Below are 19,218 nucleotides of genomic sequence, written 5' to 3'. Positions count from 1 at the left end.
AAGCACATCGTATGGTTGGGTGGAAAGTGCAGTGGAGATTCCTTTGGATCTACGCTTTATGAGAAATTTCTTCATTCAATGTCTGGATCTGTTCTAGATCCATTGTTGGAGATTGATCGTTTTGGTTAGCCAATACTGCAGAAAGCAAAACTAGAACAATCTTGGGTGTTACAGCATCTTGCAATTCCTATGTTGCTTTCTCAGCAAAAAATGGGCAGTGGGCTATTACAACTGGAAGGAAAAAAATTCACCTCGATTGATACTGTTAATGGAGATCCAGTGACCTCTACCAAATGTTTGGATGTCAGCTGAGGGGGAATGGGCTGGGTTGTGAGGTTTCCTTGACTGGGAAACAGTTTGCCTGCAGGCTCTGTTAAATGATTAAGCCAGCCTTGGGGTAGATACCAGTTGACAGTCTGTTACAACCTGGACTCTCAGGCTTGGGGAGAGTTTTGGTTTTGTTGCTGGATGAGTAACCCAATGGCCGTGAGATCGAGCGCTGAACTTTCCCAGACCTGGTGTAAAATGTTTGGAGATTGGAATTCAGGAAAGATGGTGGGCGAAGCCTTGTCAGGACAGCTTTCTAACATTTTCTCATTTCTAGGGAAGTCTCCCAGGCACAGGCATCCACTGCATGGAGACAGGCTGCCAATGGTACATTTAATGCCTTTTGCCAGTGGCATAGCAACCAACCGCCAGTTTAATGGAGATAGCTAATGAGTAGCAAACTGGAATCAGACCAGAATCTCCTCCCCCAAAGAAGAGTTTAGACACATGGTTCAACCATTGGTTTCTCTATGCTCTAAACGGACTGTCTGGTTGGTTCATGAATTTTTAGTTTAAATTTATAACTCTACATTGAGTCAGCCTGGCCATCACTGACCTGGCTCAGCAAGCCCACCTCTCCCAATGGGCCTGCTCGAGAGCTGGTAACCCCCTGATTGGGTTGGCAAAGGCAAAATCTTGCCTCCATCCTTAATAGGACAGCAAACACAGAACAGGCCAGTTAGGAGGGAGAAAACATCTGCTGCTCTGGATCCCAGTAAGCATAGGCTTGGGACCCCGATTCAATTCTAGCATCAGGGTGGCTGCAGGCAAATATTGCTGAACTCTCGACATAACCAGTTGTGAAATTAAATTGGTTAACCAAGGTCTTTCAGGAAGGAAACTTGTCACCTATTGCCAACATGTGCCTGTTGATTCTTAATGCTGTCATTGTGCAAAACAATCAATTCTCAGTGTAAATGTCTGGAGTAAAGAGCAAAGACGAGATGGAAGGAAGGTTTTTATAATGACTCAAAATGGCTGCCAGGGCTCCATCTGTAAACAGAGCAACATATGAAGAGGTCCTGAGATATTAACCATAAGATTTAAGCTAAAAGCAATGCAGAGGGATTTTTTTTTTTAGGAACAGACTCCTCTCCTCTCCCTTGCAGAATGAAAAAATTGCAGAATTACTACCTCAGGGACATGTCGATGCACGCAAATATTACTCAACAAATATTAATCTCACTTCTGAAAACGAACAATGAACTCCGTTGCAATTAAAACAAGCACATTAATTAAATATAAAAATTATTTTAATTTGAGAGTGGATAATTCATCCGTTTATAGATAGGTTGATGCTTGGAGTGACAGTTCAGCATCACACCCACATGCAGATCTTAACATCTTGTCTATTACAAAACAGAAAAAGATCAGTGGACGCAACAGCTTCCCCAGGAGAAGAGTGCACGCAGAACTGAATATAATTTATATGTAATTTTCGTGGAGTTAGAGAATCATTATAGCACAGGAGGAGGCCATTCACCCCAACAACTCCACGTCCGTTCTCAATAGAGCAATCTAATCAATCCATGCACAACCTCTATACCCTGTAGCCGTACAAGTTTATTTCCTTCAACTTTTCACCCCATTTCCAGTTGAAATCTCCAATTGCACCACCCTTGTAGACAGTCTCCAAATCCTTGTGCCATTAGCTAATGGCAATGTTATTTCTGTTAGACTTATTTAAGCTTGTCATTATTAACTAGATTTCCCCTCAGCGTCATTTGCTACATTAAGTGCAACTTCTCCCATCAAAGCATTAGGGCAGTTGCTGACATGGTGGTGATGTCACTGGGCTACTAATCCCAAGTGCTCCAAGCTAAGGGTCAGGGGTCACAGGTTCAATTCTCACCACAGCAGCTGATGGAATTTGCATCTGATTAATGAAGTCTGGAAATGAAAGCTACCCTCAGGAAAGGTCACAGTGATTCTATCATTGATTGTTATAAAAACCCATCTGGTTCATTGATGCCCATATCTGATCTGGACTACATGCTGACTAATAGTAATGTCCTCTGAAATGGCCCACCAGGACACTCAGTTCAAGGGAATGGGCAGCAAACATTGATCTTTCCATTATTGGTCCCTTGCCTCAAAATAAGACATCTTTTAAAAAAAATCTCAATTTCCTTACATTGTTTTTCAATGTTTCCAGGGGTCTGATAATTTTCCATTTCTTTTCATATCATGTGGCTCTTTTCAAAAAGAAAGACTGTAAACAGAAATTACTGGAATCACTCAGCAACTATGAGGCAGCATCTGTAGATAAAGGAAGACGGAATTAATGTTTCATCTGAGTGACCATGTGTCCTTTGTGTTTCTGGATTGTTACATTATTTCTGATTTCCATCCAGCTTCAGGGGACTTGAAATGTTCAATATTGAAAACAAATTGAATAAACCTGGATTGTATCCCCATGAATTTAACAGGTTGAAAGGTGATGTTACTGATCTGTTTAGGATGTGAAAAGGATTAAAATGAGGAACTATTTCTTCCTGTGGGAGGAATCAAAAATAAGGGGAGATGATTTTAAAGTCTCCTGAAACTCCCTACAGGTATTGTGAGTCTATCTACAACACATGGACTGCAGCGGTTCAAGAAGGCAGCTCCCCAGCACCTTCTCAAGGGGAACTAGGGATGGGTAATAAATGCTGGCCCAGCCAGGGATGCCCACATCCCACAAGAGGACAGATAAAATAAAGAGATAACAAGGTGTTTAGAAGAAGGGTCTAAGCCCGAAACGTCAGCCTTCCTGCTCCTCTGATGCTGCTTGGCCTGCTGTGTTCATTCAGCTCCACACCTTGTTATCTCAGATTCTCCAGCATCTGCAGTTCCTACTATCTCAGATCAAATAAAGGCTTGGCCTCAGAAGTGAAGATGAAAAGCGTTATCATACCAAGGATGATAAAAATTTGTTGTTTCTTTTACCAGTCACCTCTAACCCTCAACACTTTCAACAACAAGAACAGTTTCCACCTATCTACACTGTCTAGGGCTCTCATGATTTTCAACACCTCTGTCAAATCCAGTGCTAACAGCTCCTGCATGTCCAGACAGGTTGATTAAAGTGGTTATAAACACTCTGATGAATCTTTGCTACGCTCTCTCTATTAACTTTACATCCTTCCTAAAATTCAGTGCCCAGAACAGGAACTTGGATTGAAATCCAAATCTTTTTACTGGGCCCTTAATCCTGTACCTTGTAACACTCAGTTTTATTTCCACACGAATTTTGGAGGTCCACTAAAATGTTCAAAACTGTGATGACAGCTCTTTGTCAAGTAAGGGTGATGAGGCATATGGCTTAAATGCTGCCAACAGATTAACCATGGTTTAATTACATGGGGGAACTGACTCAAAGTGATTGACCAGTCAATTCCTGCTCGTACCTCGTACCAGAAAAGCTGACGTTTCGGACCGGGACCCTTCTTCAGAAATCTGAAGAAGGGTCCCAACCCGAAACATCAGCTTTCCTGTTCCTCTGATGCTGCCTGGCCTGTTGTGTTCCTCCAGCTCCACACTGTGTCTTTTCTTTCATGGGCTTGTTAAACAACTTTTCTGAAGACATTTTAGCAAATGAAAGTAAAATAATGTGAAAGCTGGAAATCTGAAATCTAAACAGAAAATATTTAGCGGGTCAGGCAGCAGCTGCGCAGAGAAAAACACAGAATCAAAGAATTCCTACAGTGTGGAGGCAAACCTTTAGTCCATACCAACCCTCTGAACAACATCCCTCCAAGGCCCACCCACTACTCTATCCCTGCAATTCCCATGGCTAACCCACACATCCCTGGACAATTTAGCATGGCTAATCCATCTAAGCCATACATCTTTGCCCTGTGGGAGGAAACCCACACAGACACCATGCAACCTCTGCACAGATAGTTGCCCAAGGGTGGGAACAAACCCAGGTGAGACAGCAGTGCTAACCACTGAGCCACAGTGCCCTCACAAACCTGTTGAAATGTCAGTGATGTGAAACATTGACTCCATTTCTCTTTCCCCAGAGGCTGTCAAACCTGTTGAATATCTCCAGCATTTTCTGTTTATATCTTTTTACAAATCTCAGGCAATATATTCTATGTGGTTCCCTGTATTAAGGGAGAAGAATGGTAAAGCAGAAAGATATTCTGTTCTCTGTCTTAAGTCTGTTCTCTGAATGTCCAACAAATGTGCAGGATGAGGCAAGTTAAATAGGAAACCAGCCATGTTCCTTGATTTTCAAAGATTATTTCACAGTAGAACATCAACATGGAATGTGGTGACATAAGTATATTATTCAGTGGACTTTTGAACATTGTGACTAGCTTAGACCTGAGACTACAGCAAATTAACCACTTTATCTTAGCTTAATGTCTGCCTTTGAAGACCTGGAGTGAAAGAAGATGTTTCTCCACTGAGGTATTTAAGGGGCAAGGTCAAATTGAATTGGAACTGCAGTTTGCCAAATGGTTCATTCTTATTCTTTTGGAAGAGTAATAAAAAAAAACAGAAGGGGGGATGAAAAGACTGGAGGAAAGCAATGCCGGCAGAGAAAGAAGAACAACAAGAGGCAGAGTTTAAACAAAAAAAAATTGAAATGAAATGCACAATTGGAATTAAAACTGTTTGACCTCCACTCTCCAGATGGACTCGAATTTCTAGGAAACAAACACTAGACATTTCTAGTCACACTTGAGTTTTTTGAAGCCTTTGGTATTGAATAGAAAACGCAGTTGTTTTTTTTTGAGGAAAGCATTTTAAAGAATTTTGATAAACTTACTTAAACTCGGGACTGAGATCGGGCTTCAGTCCATAGAATGAAGAAGACAAGCTCATCATCCATTTGGGGATGAATTTATAATCTTCACAATCTAAGAACGGGCTAGACCACTGAATGTGCTCTTTGTCAATCATGTAGCTGTGCCCGAGCCCCCACTTGGGGCTGTCCAGTGTTCTCAGGTCATTAGTTAAGATCCACTTGTTAAGATCAGGTGTCTTTTCGTGTTTCATCGCATTGAACCAGTCGTTGTCCACAGTCTGGTTCTCCAGATCCCCTGGGATCGAGGAGAGTTCCCGCAGGTAGATCGCATTCTGGCGCTTGGCAGCCTGGAGGACCAGTTGGGATTTGGAGGGGATGGTGGGCACGTCCAGAATGAGCATTGCCCTGTCAATGTTGGCATCTGCCTCCACGATGCTCCTCACCAGGGCATGGTACCACTCAATCTCATCCTTCACACTAGATTCCCGAAGGTCATTGGTCTGGAAGACCAGGTTGAGGAAGTTGGTGGTGTGGACCAAAGTGTCAACGGCCCCCCTAACCAGAGACTGGACCCTGGCACTGGGGTGCCCGGTGCTGCCAGCTCTGATCTCCAGCCGCTTTGTGCAGTTCACCCGCAGCAGGGTGGCGGGGTCCCGGGAGAACAGGAAGGAGCTGGCGGCTTCTGCTGTCTCTGGCTCCGGCTTGGCCAGCCTGGAGAGGCGGCTCGCATTGGCCCCGATCCCCGGGCCCAGGCCAGCACAGACCCCGACCTGGGCGATCAGAAACAGTCGCAGCGCAAACCCGGCCAGCTCCATGTGACTCCTTCCCGCTTCCAGTCCGATCCGCTGGGGCCCGAGCCGAGGGTCTGCCAGGGGCTGGCTCACAGACTTCTTAAGGGCTGGCCCCATCTGGAGCAAGTGCTGAAGAGCTGCGCTTCCGAGGCCATTCTGCCCCCCCAGCAGAGGGTGGCTGCTATCCTGCCGCTCAGTGTAGGCGCTCTCCAATGCAGCACCTGTAAGAACTCGGAATGCCGTGGCCCGCTTTTCTGCTCCCTGGGTCAGGCAGGGCTGTACCAGTCCCTGGTGTGCTGTCTTTTAATCCAGGCACATTACAGGAGAATGATAAAAATAGCCCAGACATTAGAGGAAAAAAAGTGGGAAAGACCATTTCAACAGGGGCATTAAAAAAAAACTCGACATTTTTCATTCTCAAATAGTGCATCCTCTCGGTGATGAAAGCAGATCGCTCACCATGACAACGGGAGACATGAAATGAAGGGGGAATGAGCAGGCGGACTCTGAGAGAATGATACTGACTGACCAGGGCGAGTCTCTCAGTGAAACAGCATTGACTCGGATTAACCTGGCCATTGTCCCCAACCAGCTCTGGCCCTTTCCCCAACACACCGCTCTAACACACTGCAAGGTGTTGCCCTCAATGCAGGAGCACCCAGGAGCTGTCATTTATTTGACTGTTTCAAGATTTCAGGATCCATCCACAACCCCACACAACACCCCCCCTCCAGCACCGACCTCCCCCTCCCAGTGGAGATGGGACCCTGCATTGTCCAAAACCGACTTTGCAGCTTTTAAAAATCGTGTTCAGGCAAATAAGTTACCCATCATTGTTTATAAACCAAATCAGACAATGCGCCCAGCGGAAAATGCAACAGCGCCGAACACAGACTCTTGCCGATCGCCTCTGACGAGGTAAGAGCAGAAGAGATGTCCGGAAGACAAGCCAGTGTTAGATGTGTGTCCTGTGTGTGTTGTGGGGCTTTAAGCTAAGGGTCTAGACCAGGACAGGGTCATAACAGCGGGAGAAGCCGCTACCTATTGTTCGAAAGGACATTGAGACAGCGGCGTGGCTCGCCTTTACCTCCAGGAAGGGGCATTGAGGCTAAAACCTGAACCCTGGTTCTAACCACAGCCTCTGGTCAGCTGCTTCCAGGATCTTTGTTTTTCGTTCTTCTTTCGGATCTCCTCCAACCCACATCATACTGTTCCTGTAGCCGGATTTGCAAAGCCCCCAGCAGGCACACAACATCCTTCCCTCAGAAACGGAGCTTGGGCAGCAGGATTTGCTGGGACTGGAGAAATCGGGCTCAGGTTTCCCAGCCTGAGGCAGACCTTCCCGTTGTCTGAATATTTGTATCTGGGAAGGAATGTGAAGATGAGAGGGTCCAGAATGGCTCCAGGGATGAGGGGCTTCGGTTAACGGAGTAGATTGGATAGTGTTCCTTGGAGAGGTTTTGGTGAGATGTTACTGACCTTGAGGCTGGTGGAACAGGCCGTGTGAGTGTTCCTTTGGGTTTGTGAGCAGGGATTGTAGGGCCTGTACAGCTCTCAACCACACGCTGCTGCTGGTAACTCTCATGAGATAATCAGCTTTGCACACCGGGATGGTTTGCTGGGTTTTAGTACTTACAATCCAGATCAAAGGGAGCATTTGGGGATCTGAAACAAAACCAGAAATTGCTGGAGAAACTCGGCAGCATCTGAAGAAAGAGAAGCAGAATTAACGTTTCTTCCGGGCCATTAAGACTGAAATCATTGCGGTGTGGTGGCTCAGCGGTTAGCACTGCTACCTCACAGCACCAGACACTCGGGTTCGATCCTACCCTTGGGCGCCTGTATACATTATCTGCGAGGGTTTACTCCCATGGTCACAAAAAACGTGCAGGCTAGGTTGACTGGCCATGGAGAAATTGTCCAGGGATATGGATTAGCCATGGGTAATGTAGGGTCAGGGGGCCTGGATCTGGGTAAGATGCTCTTAGGAGGGTTGGTGTGAACCCAATGTGTTGAATGGCCTGCTTCTTTTCTGTAGAGGTTCTAATTTACTCTTATTCTCTCTCTATAGCTGTTGCCAGACTTACTGAGTTTCTCCAGCAGTTTCTGGTCCTCAACATCTGCATTTTTTTTTGATGGAATGAGATGTGGCGATGTTGCTTTAAAGTTATTTGTTTTTAGTCATATCGTTCAATTTATCTCAAAGAAATGTGCTTTCAAACCATTAAAAATGAAGACAATCACAAAAGACACTCAAGGAAGAATCTTTCTATTTGAATTCAGTCTCCCCTTGAAAGGATTTGTCTGTGTAAACTTTAGAACCCAGCCTAAAAGCTTCACATTTCAGGGACAAGGCCAGCTCAGTTTCCCCATCATTTAGAGTCACAGAGTCCTACAGCACTGAGACAGGCCCTTTGGCCCAAACTAACCAAAATGTCCATCCGCGCTAAGCCCATTTCCCTGCACTTGGCCCATGTCTTTCTAAACCTTTCCTTTCCATGTATTTGTCCAAGTGCCTTTTAAATGTGATTAATGTTATGCCTCAACCACTTCCACTCGCAGCTCATTCCATATGCATACCAGCCTCTATGTTATAAAGTTGCCCCTCAGGTTCCCATGTATTCTTTCCCTTCTTACCTTAAACTGATGCCCTCTGGTCCTCGATTCCCCAACCCTGGTAAAAAGACTCAGTGCATTCACCCTATCCATGCCTTTCTTGATCTTATACACTTCTATAAGATCCCCCCTCAGTCTCCTATGCTCTAAAGAAAAGAGTCCCAGCTTGACAGTATTGAATATAGAAGTTGGGAATCTCCAATGGTTTGGGATTGAGGAGGCGGGCGATTTGAGAATTCAAGAGGCTAAAAGCTGCAGTTCATGATTATATAGTGCTCAGTCAATTGGAAAGGTGGGATTTGCTCCCAGATGTGCCTGATGATGCGTTTTGACATACTTAAGGTGCTATTAGAAAGATTGCACAATTGCAGTAGCAACTGAAGACAAAGTCTGGATTTTTAGACACAAGAACATTTCTTGTTTCCTCTGTAAGGTAACTGATACAATCTGGATTGTCATTATAGCATATATTGTAAAATATGTTATGCTCATATGTTAGTTTTATATTTCACATTCATTATCATTTCACTACTCTTTGACAATTCCCCTTTAGAAATAAGTTAGCTAATTTTGGTTATTTTGCGTGATTATAGAACTGGACTATTAATCCACGAACCCTGGACTAATGATCTAGCAACAAGTACAATCTCACCACTTTAAGTGAGGGAAATCAAATCAATAAATTAAATAAATCAGGAACAAAAAGAAACAAAATCAGTAACAGTGACCATGAAGCTAGAGGATTATGCTTTCAAAAAAGCCACACCTTGTTCACCACTTGCTCTTGTGGAAGGTAATGTACTATCTTTACTCAGTTCAGTCTTGATGTGACTAAGATTTCACAGCAGCGTGTTGTTATGACCCCAGCTGATGGCATTACTGGATAAATCAAATCCCAGAGTGACAGCTGGCTTGATAGTTTTTTTTATCTATTGTACTTAATGTGGTGGTTAGTCCCCAAAATATACTCACACAAAGCTGCAAAGTTTCTTCAATAACAGAACAGAAGTTTATTACACAAAGATGTAAACAAACAAAGGGCTATTTAGATATAGAACACAATTAGAAAGATCTTAAAACATGCAGCAAAACTAAATTTTCAATCTACCTTCCAATACCATCACCTTATAGAAATTCAGATCCAGAGACAGCACATCTTTTTATCTTAAATTCAACTTCATTCTCTAGAGTTTTGGTCCAGTGAACTGTGAAGACTTCTTGAATGAAAACTCATGAGACAGAATTTACTTTTTCTCAACTTCTAACAGCCTGTAGATTTCTAAACAAACACTCTTGGTTTGGAACCTACACAAACTAAATGTTTCTACTGAGGTAACTTGTGCCTTTAATTGCTCTGAAAAAAATTCTTTCTAGCACAGAAACTAAACTTACTTTTCACCCCAGCCAGGTTCCCTCTGAACTAACCTAAAAACGTTCAATCTCTAGTTTTTCCTAAACCAAAATTAATACTTGATTATTCTGAAACGAAACAAGTTAATAGCCTTCATGTTTTATTTTTCCTGTCATAAACACCACAGTATAAACACCTTATTCCATTAATACTCCAGGTGTTTGCAGTTACCTGTTCTCTCTGACACAAACTGGAATAGGTCAATGCTTTGGAAGAACTGTCTAACCCTGGTTTCTTTGTTAAACCAACGCCTATATGCCACTATTCTGACATTTAAGTTCTAAAAGTTATGTCTATATATACAAATTACATACCTTTCATCAGACCTCACCCCAAAGAAGAACAAACATTGACCTTGAGGTATTTTCATTTCCAATCAAAATGTTCTTTTTAACACTATTTCTGTGTTACGCTGACAGCAATAATGTTTTGATATTTAACATATAATGCATTTTAATGACTGCTGTTTGATCATTGGAAAATTGCTGGTGCATCTTTCATTCCAAATAGCATGATTTCACATGAATAAAGTTCATCTGATGTTACAGAAGTTAATATTTCTCTGGCTTTGTCAGCAACTGTAATTTAGGAAGAGATAGTAAGAACTGCCGAAGCTGGAGTCTCAGATAACACAGTGTGGAGCTGGAGGAACACAGCAGGCCAGGCAGCATCAGAGGAGCAGGAAAGCTGACATTTCCGGTCGGGACCCTTCTTCAGAAATGGGGGAGGGGAAGGGGGCTACAAAATAAATAGAGAGAGGGGGTTTGGGCTGGAAAAGGTAGGTGGGATGGTGATAGCAAGTAGGTAGTGGTGGGGATTGGTCAGTGGGGTGGGAGGAGGGGATAGGTGGGAGAGAAGACAGACAAGTCAAGGAGGCAGAGTTGAGAGGGGGGCTGGTCTTGGGATGAGGTCAGGGGTGGGGAGATTTTGAAGCTAGTAATGTCCACATTGAGACCATTGGGTTGCAGGCCCCCAAGGCAGAATATGAGGTGCTGTTCCTCCTGTTTCCGGGTGGTATCGTTGTGACACTGGAGGAGGCCCAGGATGGACATGTCATCCAGGGAATGGGTGGGGGAGTTGAAGTGGTTCACGACTGGGAGATGTTGTCGTTTGTCGCGAACAGAGCGTAGGTGCTCTACAAAGCCGTCTCCACGCCTCTGCTTGGTCTCACCGATGTAGAGGAAGCCACATCGGGAACAGCGGATACAATAGACCACATTAGCGGAAGTGCAGGTGAACATCTGTCTGATGTGGAAGGTTTTTTTGGGGCCTGGGTTGGAGGTGAGGGGGTAGGTGTAGGGGCAGGTGTAGCACTTCCTGCAGTTTCAGGGAAAGGTGCTGGGGTGGTGGGGCTAATGGGGAGTGTGCAGCAGACGAGGGAGTTGCGGAGTGAGCGGTCCCTCCGGAAGGCAGATAAGGGTGGTGAGGGAAATATATCCTTGGTAGTGGGGTCAGATTGCGGGTGGCGGAACTGGCGTAGAATGATGCGTTGAATCCAGAGGTTAATGGGGCAATATGTCAGGACAAGGGGAATTCTGTCTTTGTTTTTATTGCAGGGAGGGGGTGTGAGGGCAGAGGTGCAGGAAACGCAAGACATGTGGTCAAGGGTGTTTTCAACCACTGAGTGGGGGGAAGTTGCGGTCCTTGAAATATGAGGACATCTAGGATGTCCCGGAGTGGAATGCCTCATCTTGGGAGCAGATGTGGCGGAGGCGGAGGAATTGAATATTATTTTACCATTTCACAAATAGAATTATAGAGTCATAGAGATTTACTGCAGGGAAACGGACCCTTCAGTCCAACTCATTCGTGTGGACCAGATTTCCCACATAAATTTAGTCCCATTTGCCAGCATATGGCCCATATTCCTCTTCCTATTCATATACCCATCCAGACGCTTTTTAAATGTTGCAATTGTACCAGCCTCCACCACTTCCTCTGGCAGCTCATTCCATCCACGCACCACCCTGTGGTTGAAAAAGTTGCCCCTTAGGTCCCTTTTAGATCTTTTCTCTCTCAACTTAAACTTATGCCCTCTAGTTTTGCACACCCCCACCCCAGGGGAAGGACCTTGCCTATTTACCCTATCCATGCACCTCATGATTTTATAAACCTCTACAAGGTGACCCCTCAACCTCTAAGCTCCAGGGAAAATCGCTCCAGCCTATTCAGCCTCCCCCTGTAGCTCAGACCCTCCAACTCTGGCAACATCCTTGTAAATCTTTCCTGAATGCTTTCTCGATTCACAACATCCTTCGTTTAGGAGAGACACAGAATTGCATGCAATACTCCAAAAGTGGCCTAACCATTGTCCTGTAAAGCCACAATGTGACCTCCCAACTCCTATACTCAAAAATGATAAGAGATTGGACAGTAAAAAATGGCATAGGTGTCCTTGTCAATAAATCACTACAGGCTAATGTGGAGGTGCGGCATGCTATTAAGAAGGCTAATGGAATGTTAGCCTTTATTGCAAGAGAATTTACGTACAGGAGTAGTAAGTCCTGCTTCTATTGTATAAGAGCTTGGTTAGACTGTGTCTGGAGTACTGTGTGAGATTTGGTTTCCTTATCTCAGAATGATATTCTTGCCGTAGAAGGAGTGCAATGTAAGTTCACCAGACCTATTCCCAGATGCAGGGGCTGTTCTTTGAAGCGAGATTGTGCTAACTGAACTGAAATTCTCTACAGTTTTGAAGAAAGAGAGGTGATCTTATTGAAACCTCCAAAATATCCAAAGGGAAAGGCAGGGTAGATGCAGGTAAGATGTTTCTCCTGACTGGGTCTAAAACCTGGTTGAACAGTTTAAAAATAAGGGGGATTCCACTTATGTCCAAGACGAGGAGACATTATTTTACACAGATGGTCATGAACTTTTGGAATTCTCCATCACAGAGGGCTAAAGAGGCACAGTCCTTGAATATGTTTAAGGTAGAGATTGATGGATTTCTGGTTACCAGTGGCATACATGGTTATGGGGATGGGAGTGAGTAAAAGGCATTGAAGTGGTCAATCAACCATGATTGTATTGAGTGTTAGGCAGGCTCAATGGGCCAATTGGCCTACTTCTGTTTCTATGTGACTAAGTACATTTTGGTGATCAAGTGTGCATGTCCAATTTTTTAATGCAATTCTCCAATTTTGAAATTAGTTATGAATTCTGTTACTGTGTTGACTTTGTGACAATCAATATAGAATCTTCACAACCCATCCAGTTTCAGCAGCACCACATTGGTGAGTTACTTCCATTATGACTCTGTTCAATAATGTCATTGTCCATCATGAACTTAATCTGTTCCCTCACTTCAGATAATTTATTTGGATTGCGTGTGTAAAGATTTTGATTTATAGGTAACACATTTCACATCAACATAATGAACAATCAAAGTTATATTTGTTTGTCTATTCTCTCAAATTGATTTATTAATCTGTAATAGACTTCATAAGTCTCTTTGATAGTTTTCTGGAAGATATATTATCATGCTATCTAATGTGTTAAGCACCTCCACATTGTTCAATCTGCTGGAGGATCAGCTTTTGAATTTTCAATTTCTGATTCTCTGATTGTTTGATTTTTAAAATTCTACTCCTTATTTCCTTCACTATTATAAATATACATTTCTCCTGACTATCCTTGCTGCATTAGATCCTTTCAACATTGTAACATGGCACACTTGCTGATTTTTACAATTGTCAAGAGCACTTTGAGTTTCTCGTTGATTTAGAAAAGTCTAGTGAACCTTACTTTGCATGATTCCCCAGAGATAGGGTAACAACATGAGCAACATATCCCCAACAACATGACTTTGAACTTTAGCCTTCTTAACTGGTCTAGGTTTCGTTGCTCATTGAGAACTTGTTAATTTTTTTGGTATAATCACATGCTTAGGTTAGTTTTGGAAACTCAAAACATATTCTGGAAGCATCGAGCTGAATTTTGCGAAAATTAGTCAAGTGTCAATTTCAGGGAGATTCATAGAGGGCTACTCTCTGTGAGCTTTAGTGATTTACCTCAGGCAATTCCCTGCTGCTCACTTCATCAAGCCTCTGTATTGCTGCTCTTGTGCTGTCGTGCACTCAAAAGCAATGGAGGTACTTGCCACTATCAGAACCTACCAGGATTTTGACCCCCAATACCATATCCAAAGCCTGGCCATGCACAGTGTATGTTGTGGGAAGCAAACAAAAAGGTACAGCTTCTAAGGACTGATAGTGGCAGCGGTAACACTTCATAGAAGCTCACATTTATAAATGCATTGCTACTTTTGATCATTACCTGTCTGACTGTCATTGTAAATGCTAGATTACAAGATTTAAGCAAAATAGACTACTACCCTTTGTACCATATCATGTTGGTACCGTATCTAATGGGATGACACTGTTTCTCTAACATCCAGTGCAGCATTAACATCTTGTCATTATCCAGTGTGGGAGCATCCAATGATGGAAAGCCTCCAAATGGTTGAAAATGTTAACTTCTATATGTAGAATGTTAGAATCCCTACAGTGCAGATGCAGGCCATTCAGCTTATCGAGTCCACACTGACCCTCTGAAGAACATCCCACTCAGACCTACCCCACCTCTGTAGCCCTGCATTTCCCATGGCTAATCCACCTCACCTGCACATCCCTGGACACGATGGGCAATTTAGCATTGCCAATCCACCCAACTGCCCATCTCGGGACTGTAGGAGGAAACTGGAACACCCAGTGGAAACCCATACACATAGACACAGGGAGAATGTGCAAACTCCACACAGGCAGTCGTCCAAGGCTGGAATCAAACCTGGATCCCCGGTTCTGTGAGGCAGCAATGCTAACCACTGAGCCACCATGCTGCTCCTTCTATTGAACAACAGCAAAAATGAAGAAAGACAAACAAAAAAAAACTATATTTGTTTCAGCGAACAAACAAGTGCTGCTGGCCTAGAGAGTAACAATAAATTTACAATCAATGAATAATCACTTCACCTAACTTAGCTTCATTGAAATCAGGTGTCAATTATGACCCATACCTGGTTCCAATTCAAGGTTTCTTATTTCCAATTTTCCTTTATTTCACATGTTTTTCTGTGACTCTATTCCTCTTTTTCTTCCGATACAAGCATTTTTATTTCTTTTTCCCCCTCTTTTTCCTCTAACTCACTCTTTAAGTTGGACTTAACTGATTCTTGCTAGCTTCTGCCCCATGAACCGTGTAGTCTTCTTACACGAATACTCACAAAACTGAGAGCTTAGACTTTCTCAGTTTCAAATAAGCTGCATATCTGTAACGAAACACTTCTGGACTGGAATCTGCACAAATTGAACTTTTCTACTGAAGCATCTAATTCCCTCAACTGCCCTGGAAAAATAAAACTCCCTTCTAGGAGAAAAAATGCACTTGCTTCTGACCCCAGTCAGGTCTCCTCCAAACTGCCCAAATTTTCTAAAGCAAAATCTTCACAAAAGCAACCAACAACTATCTGCCACTATTTTGACATCCCAAACTCACAACATTATGCTCATAAATATATAAATCACATATCATTCATCATGGTGGTTGGTTCATGATTGCCTTCTGCAATGAGCGCACAGGCCATTCAGTTTTGTATTCACTACCTTCACAAGAACAATGAGGGATGGGCAATAAATGCTGGTCTTCCCAGCACCAGCAATACATTAATTCACAAAGGGAGTCAAAACTAAACATTCTTCAAGCTAAACAAAGTTTGATCTTGAGGTTAATTGGAGCCAGGACCTGCAGGCATGATGCAGATCTATTTTAAAGTGTACTTTCCGTATTTATTTTTGATAATAATCTCTTGTGTGGAAGCTTATTGAATTTTTTTTCTGCAAGTCCATATTAATAGCATCATTGACACTCCTTTATTGGCCTTCGAAATTACCTCATCAAAGAATTCAATTAACTTAGTCAGACATGATCTAACATTAACACAAGCTTCGAGGTAGTAAGAACTGTCGATGCTGGAGTCTGAGACAACACAGTGTGGAGCTGGAGGAACACACCAGGCCAGGCAGCATCAGAGGAGCAGGAAAGCTGACGTTTCGGGTCGGGACCCTTCTTCAGAAATGGGGGAGGAGAAGGGTACTCTGAAATAAATAGAGAAAGAGGGGGGCACAGTGATATCAGGTAAATAGTGGAGCAGATAGGTGGGAGAGAAGACAGACAGGTCAATGAGGCGGTGATGAAGCTAATAAAGGTGAGTGTAGGTAGGATGTGGGGATGGGGAATGGTCAGTGAGGAGGGAGGGGCGGGTAGATGGGAGAGAAGAGGGACAGGGTCAAGGAGGCAGGGATGAGAGGGGGGCTAGTCTTGGGATGAGGTCGGGAGTGGGGAGATTTTGAAGCTCGTAAAGTCCACATTGATACCATTGGGTTGTAGGCTTCCAAGGTGGAATATGAAATGCTGTTCTTCCAGTTTCTGGGTGGCATCAATGCATTGTTTCTGAAATCTGAAGAAGGGTCCAGACCCGAAACGTCAGCTTTCCTGCTTCTCTGATGCTGCTTGGCCTGCTGTGTTTCTCCAGCTCCGCACTGTGTTATCTCAGACTGCAGCATCAGCAGTTCTTACTATCTCTGATCAGTTCATATTTGTTCATGTGCTCATTCACTCTATTAATAATGATAGAATCTGCTCATTTGTTCTTGACTCAATTAATATAGGCCTGTGGTGCATGGTCTTATGATTCTATCCTTCTTTAGTAATGCAGTGACAACAACGTACAAACTCAGAGTATAATTCCTATCAAAAGGGCTTTGAAAGATTTCAAGATGGCTTTTGGTGTGCCATTATAAAATTTCATCATTCCACCATAGCTGTGAACTCTAGACTGGCAATTCTGGAATCAGCCATGTAAAACTAACAAGTGCAAGTGAAATCTTTTCATCCATGGTCACAATTCCAGTTATATTTCAGTACTCAAGGCCATCATAGTTAAACTATCCTGTTTTGCTTCTTTCGTTGGCTGTTTAAAATGAGGGAAGAATGTTGGCTAGGAGACTTACAGTGCCTTGGGACAGTTGATGTCCATTCGAATCACTAACACACACCTTTCATCTCTAGGACTGCACTTCTGACAATGTAACACGTCCTCAATACAGCGATGAAATGTCAGCCTAGATTATGAGCTCAATATCCTGGAGTGGAGTTTGAACCAGAAGTCCCTGTGACTCAGAGGCACAAGTGCTGCTAATTGAACAGGGCTGACAAGCCTCAAGGAAGCATTAGGAAAAACACAGCAATGCAAAAGAAAAGATGTGAATATTATCTGGGAGTACTGGAATAGTATTTGCATACATTTTCACGTCTTTGTGACACCCAACAATTGTACTTGTCTACTCGGCAAACACAGAGAATCTCACAGGAAATGCAGTGACAAGGCGAAGATTTGGATTGTGTCCCTTTTGTTTAACACTTTAGGCAGCCTAGTGTGGAAATCTACCAGGATTGTAGGCTCTGATAATTTTGTTAATAACTGAAGAGAACACATTCTAAATGATGTAATGAATCCATCTTTTTTCCAGAATTGTGAAACTTACTGTAAAATAATTTTGACAAACATGAAACATCCTTATTTATGCGAGTTTACTTATTGCTGATCTCAGCACATAAACGATTAAGATTAACTGTTCCTACAAACTGCAGAGCACATTTATGTCCAAATCTTAGTTTTCATGGTATTGTTCTTAAGACACAGTTTTTGACTCCCTTCTCCTCAGGGTCTGTACAGCTTAGGAGGATGATCCTATTCAATCCAGTCAGTTTAACATTTCAGCCACATACAACAATATCAAGAACTTAAATAGATTTTAAAAGAATGCTGGATACATGCATGACACGCATTCTATTGTTCTAGACATTGGAGCTCATCACCAAACGCAAAGTGACAGGGGAATGAGGGATCCTGACCTGACTGCTGGTGCTCTTTTCTCAACGGGGCAGTGTCAATGGGGAAGAAGCACCAGAAGTCTCTTCCCAAGACACTCCAGAGATGGTTGGACTTTCCACCTCCACTCTGCCTGCCACCCTCTGTGGGAGGCCTGTGGATGGTCAAGTCCAGGAGGGTGCCCCTGCCTCTGGGCAAGACACTCTCAGCATGTCTGGGACCTCTAGACACAGTTGTTGAACCCAGGACGACACCGAAGTGTCGTGGAAAGGATAGAAAGAAGACCTCCTGAGGGCACAGAAGTGGCACGGGTGACACATCAATGTCAATTCATTCTCATGGTTGTAAAGCTCTGCTCACCTTTCTCCATCAGCTGTGTGTGAAGGTCTGTCTAGCTGCAACAGCCATCTTTAATGACACACGGTGTTCAATGGGCCACAGAGTGAAGACAGCAGCTCCTGCACCATGTACAGGCTCTGCGTAAATGGCAGCTGCTTGTTACTTTTATAACTGCCCAAAGCATTACTATAGCAGTACAGCCATTACTGGGATTCATTTATAATGGGACATGATATAGTCAAGAGCTTGGAGCAGGGATTTGGACTGCACATAGTTGGCTAATGAATGAGGTTCACATACTATGCGTTGGTCTCAGTGTCTTCCTCCTGTACTAACGGGTGTGTGTGTGTGTGATGCTTTCTCCCTCATGAAGGAAACATTTATCCTACCCACTCCAGGTGTGGTTGCAGCTATTTTCATCTCCATAGCACCATGAAGGAAACAACAGTCACTCCTCCAGCAACGAGTCTCAGGCTCAACCTCTTACTATTGTCAAACCTGCAAATATAAGCATTTTGTTATCAGTAGCTCTTGGCTTTGAACTTCCCCAAGTCACCACCCAATCCATCTACTGAAATCTTCATCACCCACTTTGTGCCCCCTGAGTCCCAGGTGTATTGAGTAAACATGCCAAATACAGCAGTGCACATTCCCCCTCATTGAAGGCAAGGTGCTGCTGTGTGTTGATGAGTGCTCCTCCCTCATTACTCCATTCTCTTCCATGCTCCATTATCTCAGCCTGTTTACAAAGTTGCTACTTTCACTATTGCAATCGCCTCTGCATTCCGGCTTGCTACCTCCAATCGCCACATTAATAAAACTGCATCCAGTTACCACTTATAAATACACCAAAGACAATCTTATAATTGAAGAAAAAGCATGTAAATTACAATATTTCCTTCCACTGACCATTTGGGCTAATTACGGAAGATGTTACGATTATTGTTATTTTAGCAGAATTCCTGTGAAATTTCTTAATTGCATCCAAACAGGCAGCATCCCCCATCGCCCAATTCTCATTGCCTTAGTAATGTTGATTCTTCTTCTCGTTCCTTTCAGCACATTGTCCGGGTGACTGTCCATTGTGTGAGAATAGGGTGAATGG

At 43.4% G+C, this 19,218-nt stretch overlaps 1 protein-coding gene across 1 annotated transcript in view; it reads right to left on the bottom strand.

Annotated features, from left to right (window-relative positions):
• Positions 1 to 19,218, bottom strand: part of LOC109932884 (probable G-protein coupled receptor 158) — a 111,813-nt gene that overhangs the window by 78,520 nt on the left and 14,075 nt on the right. Inside the window, exons 2-3 of the mRNA XM_048614424.1 lie at positions 7,069 to 7,222; positions 5,090 to 6,159 (exon numbers count right to left, since the gene is read on the bottom strand). Coding sequence (XP_048470381.1) covers positions 5,090 to 6,159; positions 7,069 to 7,222 — 1,224 coding nt within the window. The remainder of the gene's footprint in view (positions 1 to 5,089; positions 6,160 to 7,068; positions 7,223 to 19,218) is intronic.

The sequence above is a fragment of the Rhincodon typus genome, chromosome 30 (genome assembly GCF_021869965.1).
Source record: "Rhincodon typus isolate 14 chromosome 30, sRhiTyp1.1, whole genome shotgun sequence".
Lineage (NCBI taxonomy): Eukaryota > Metazoa > Chordata > Chondrichthyes > Orectolobiformes > Rhincodontidae > Rhincodon > Rhincodon typus.
Note: the sequence above shows the minus strand (reverse complement) of the source record. Positions and strands in the feature narration are given on the sequence as shown.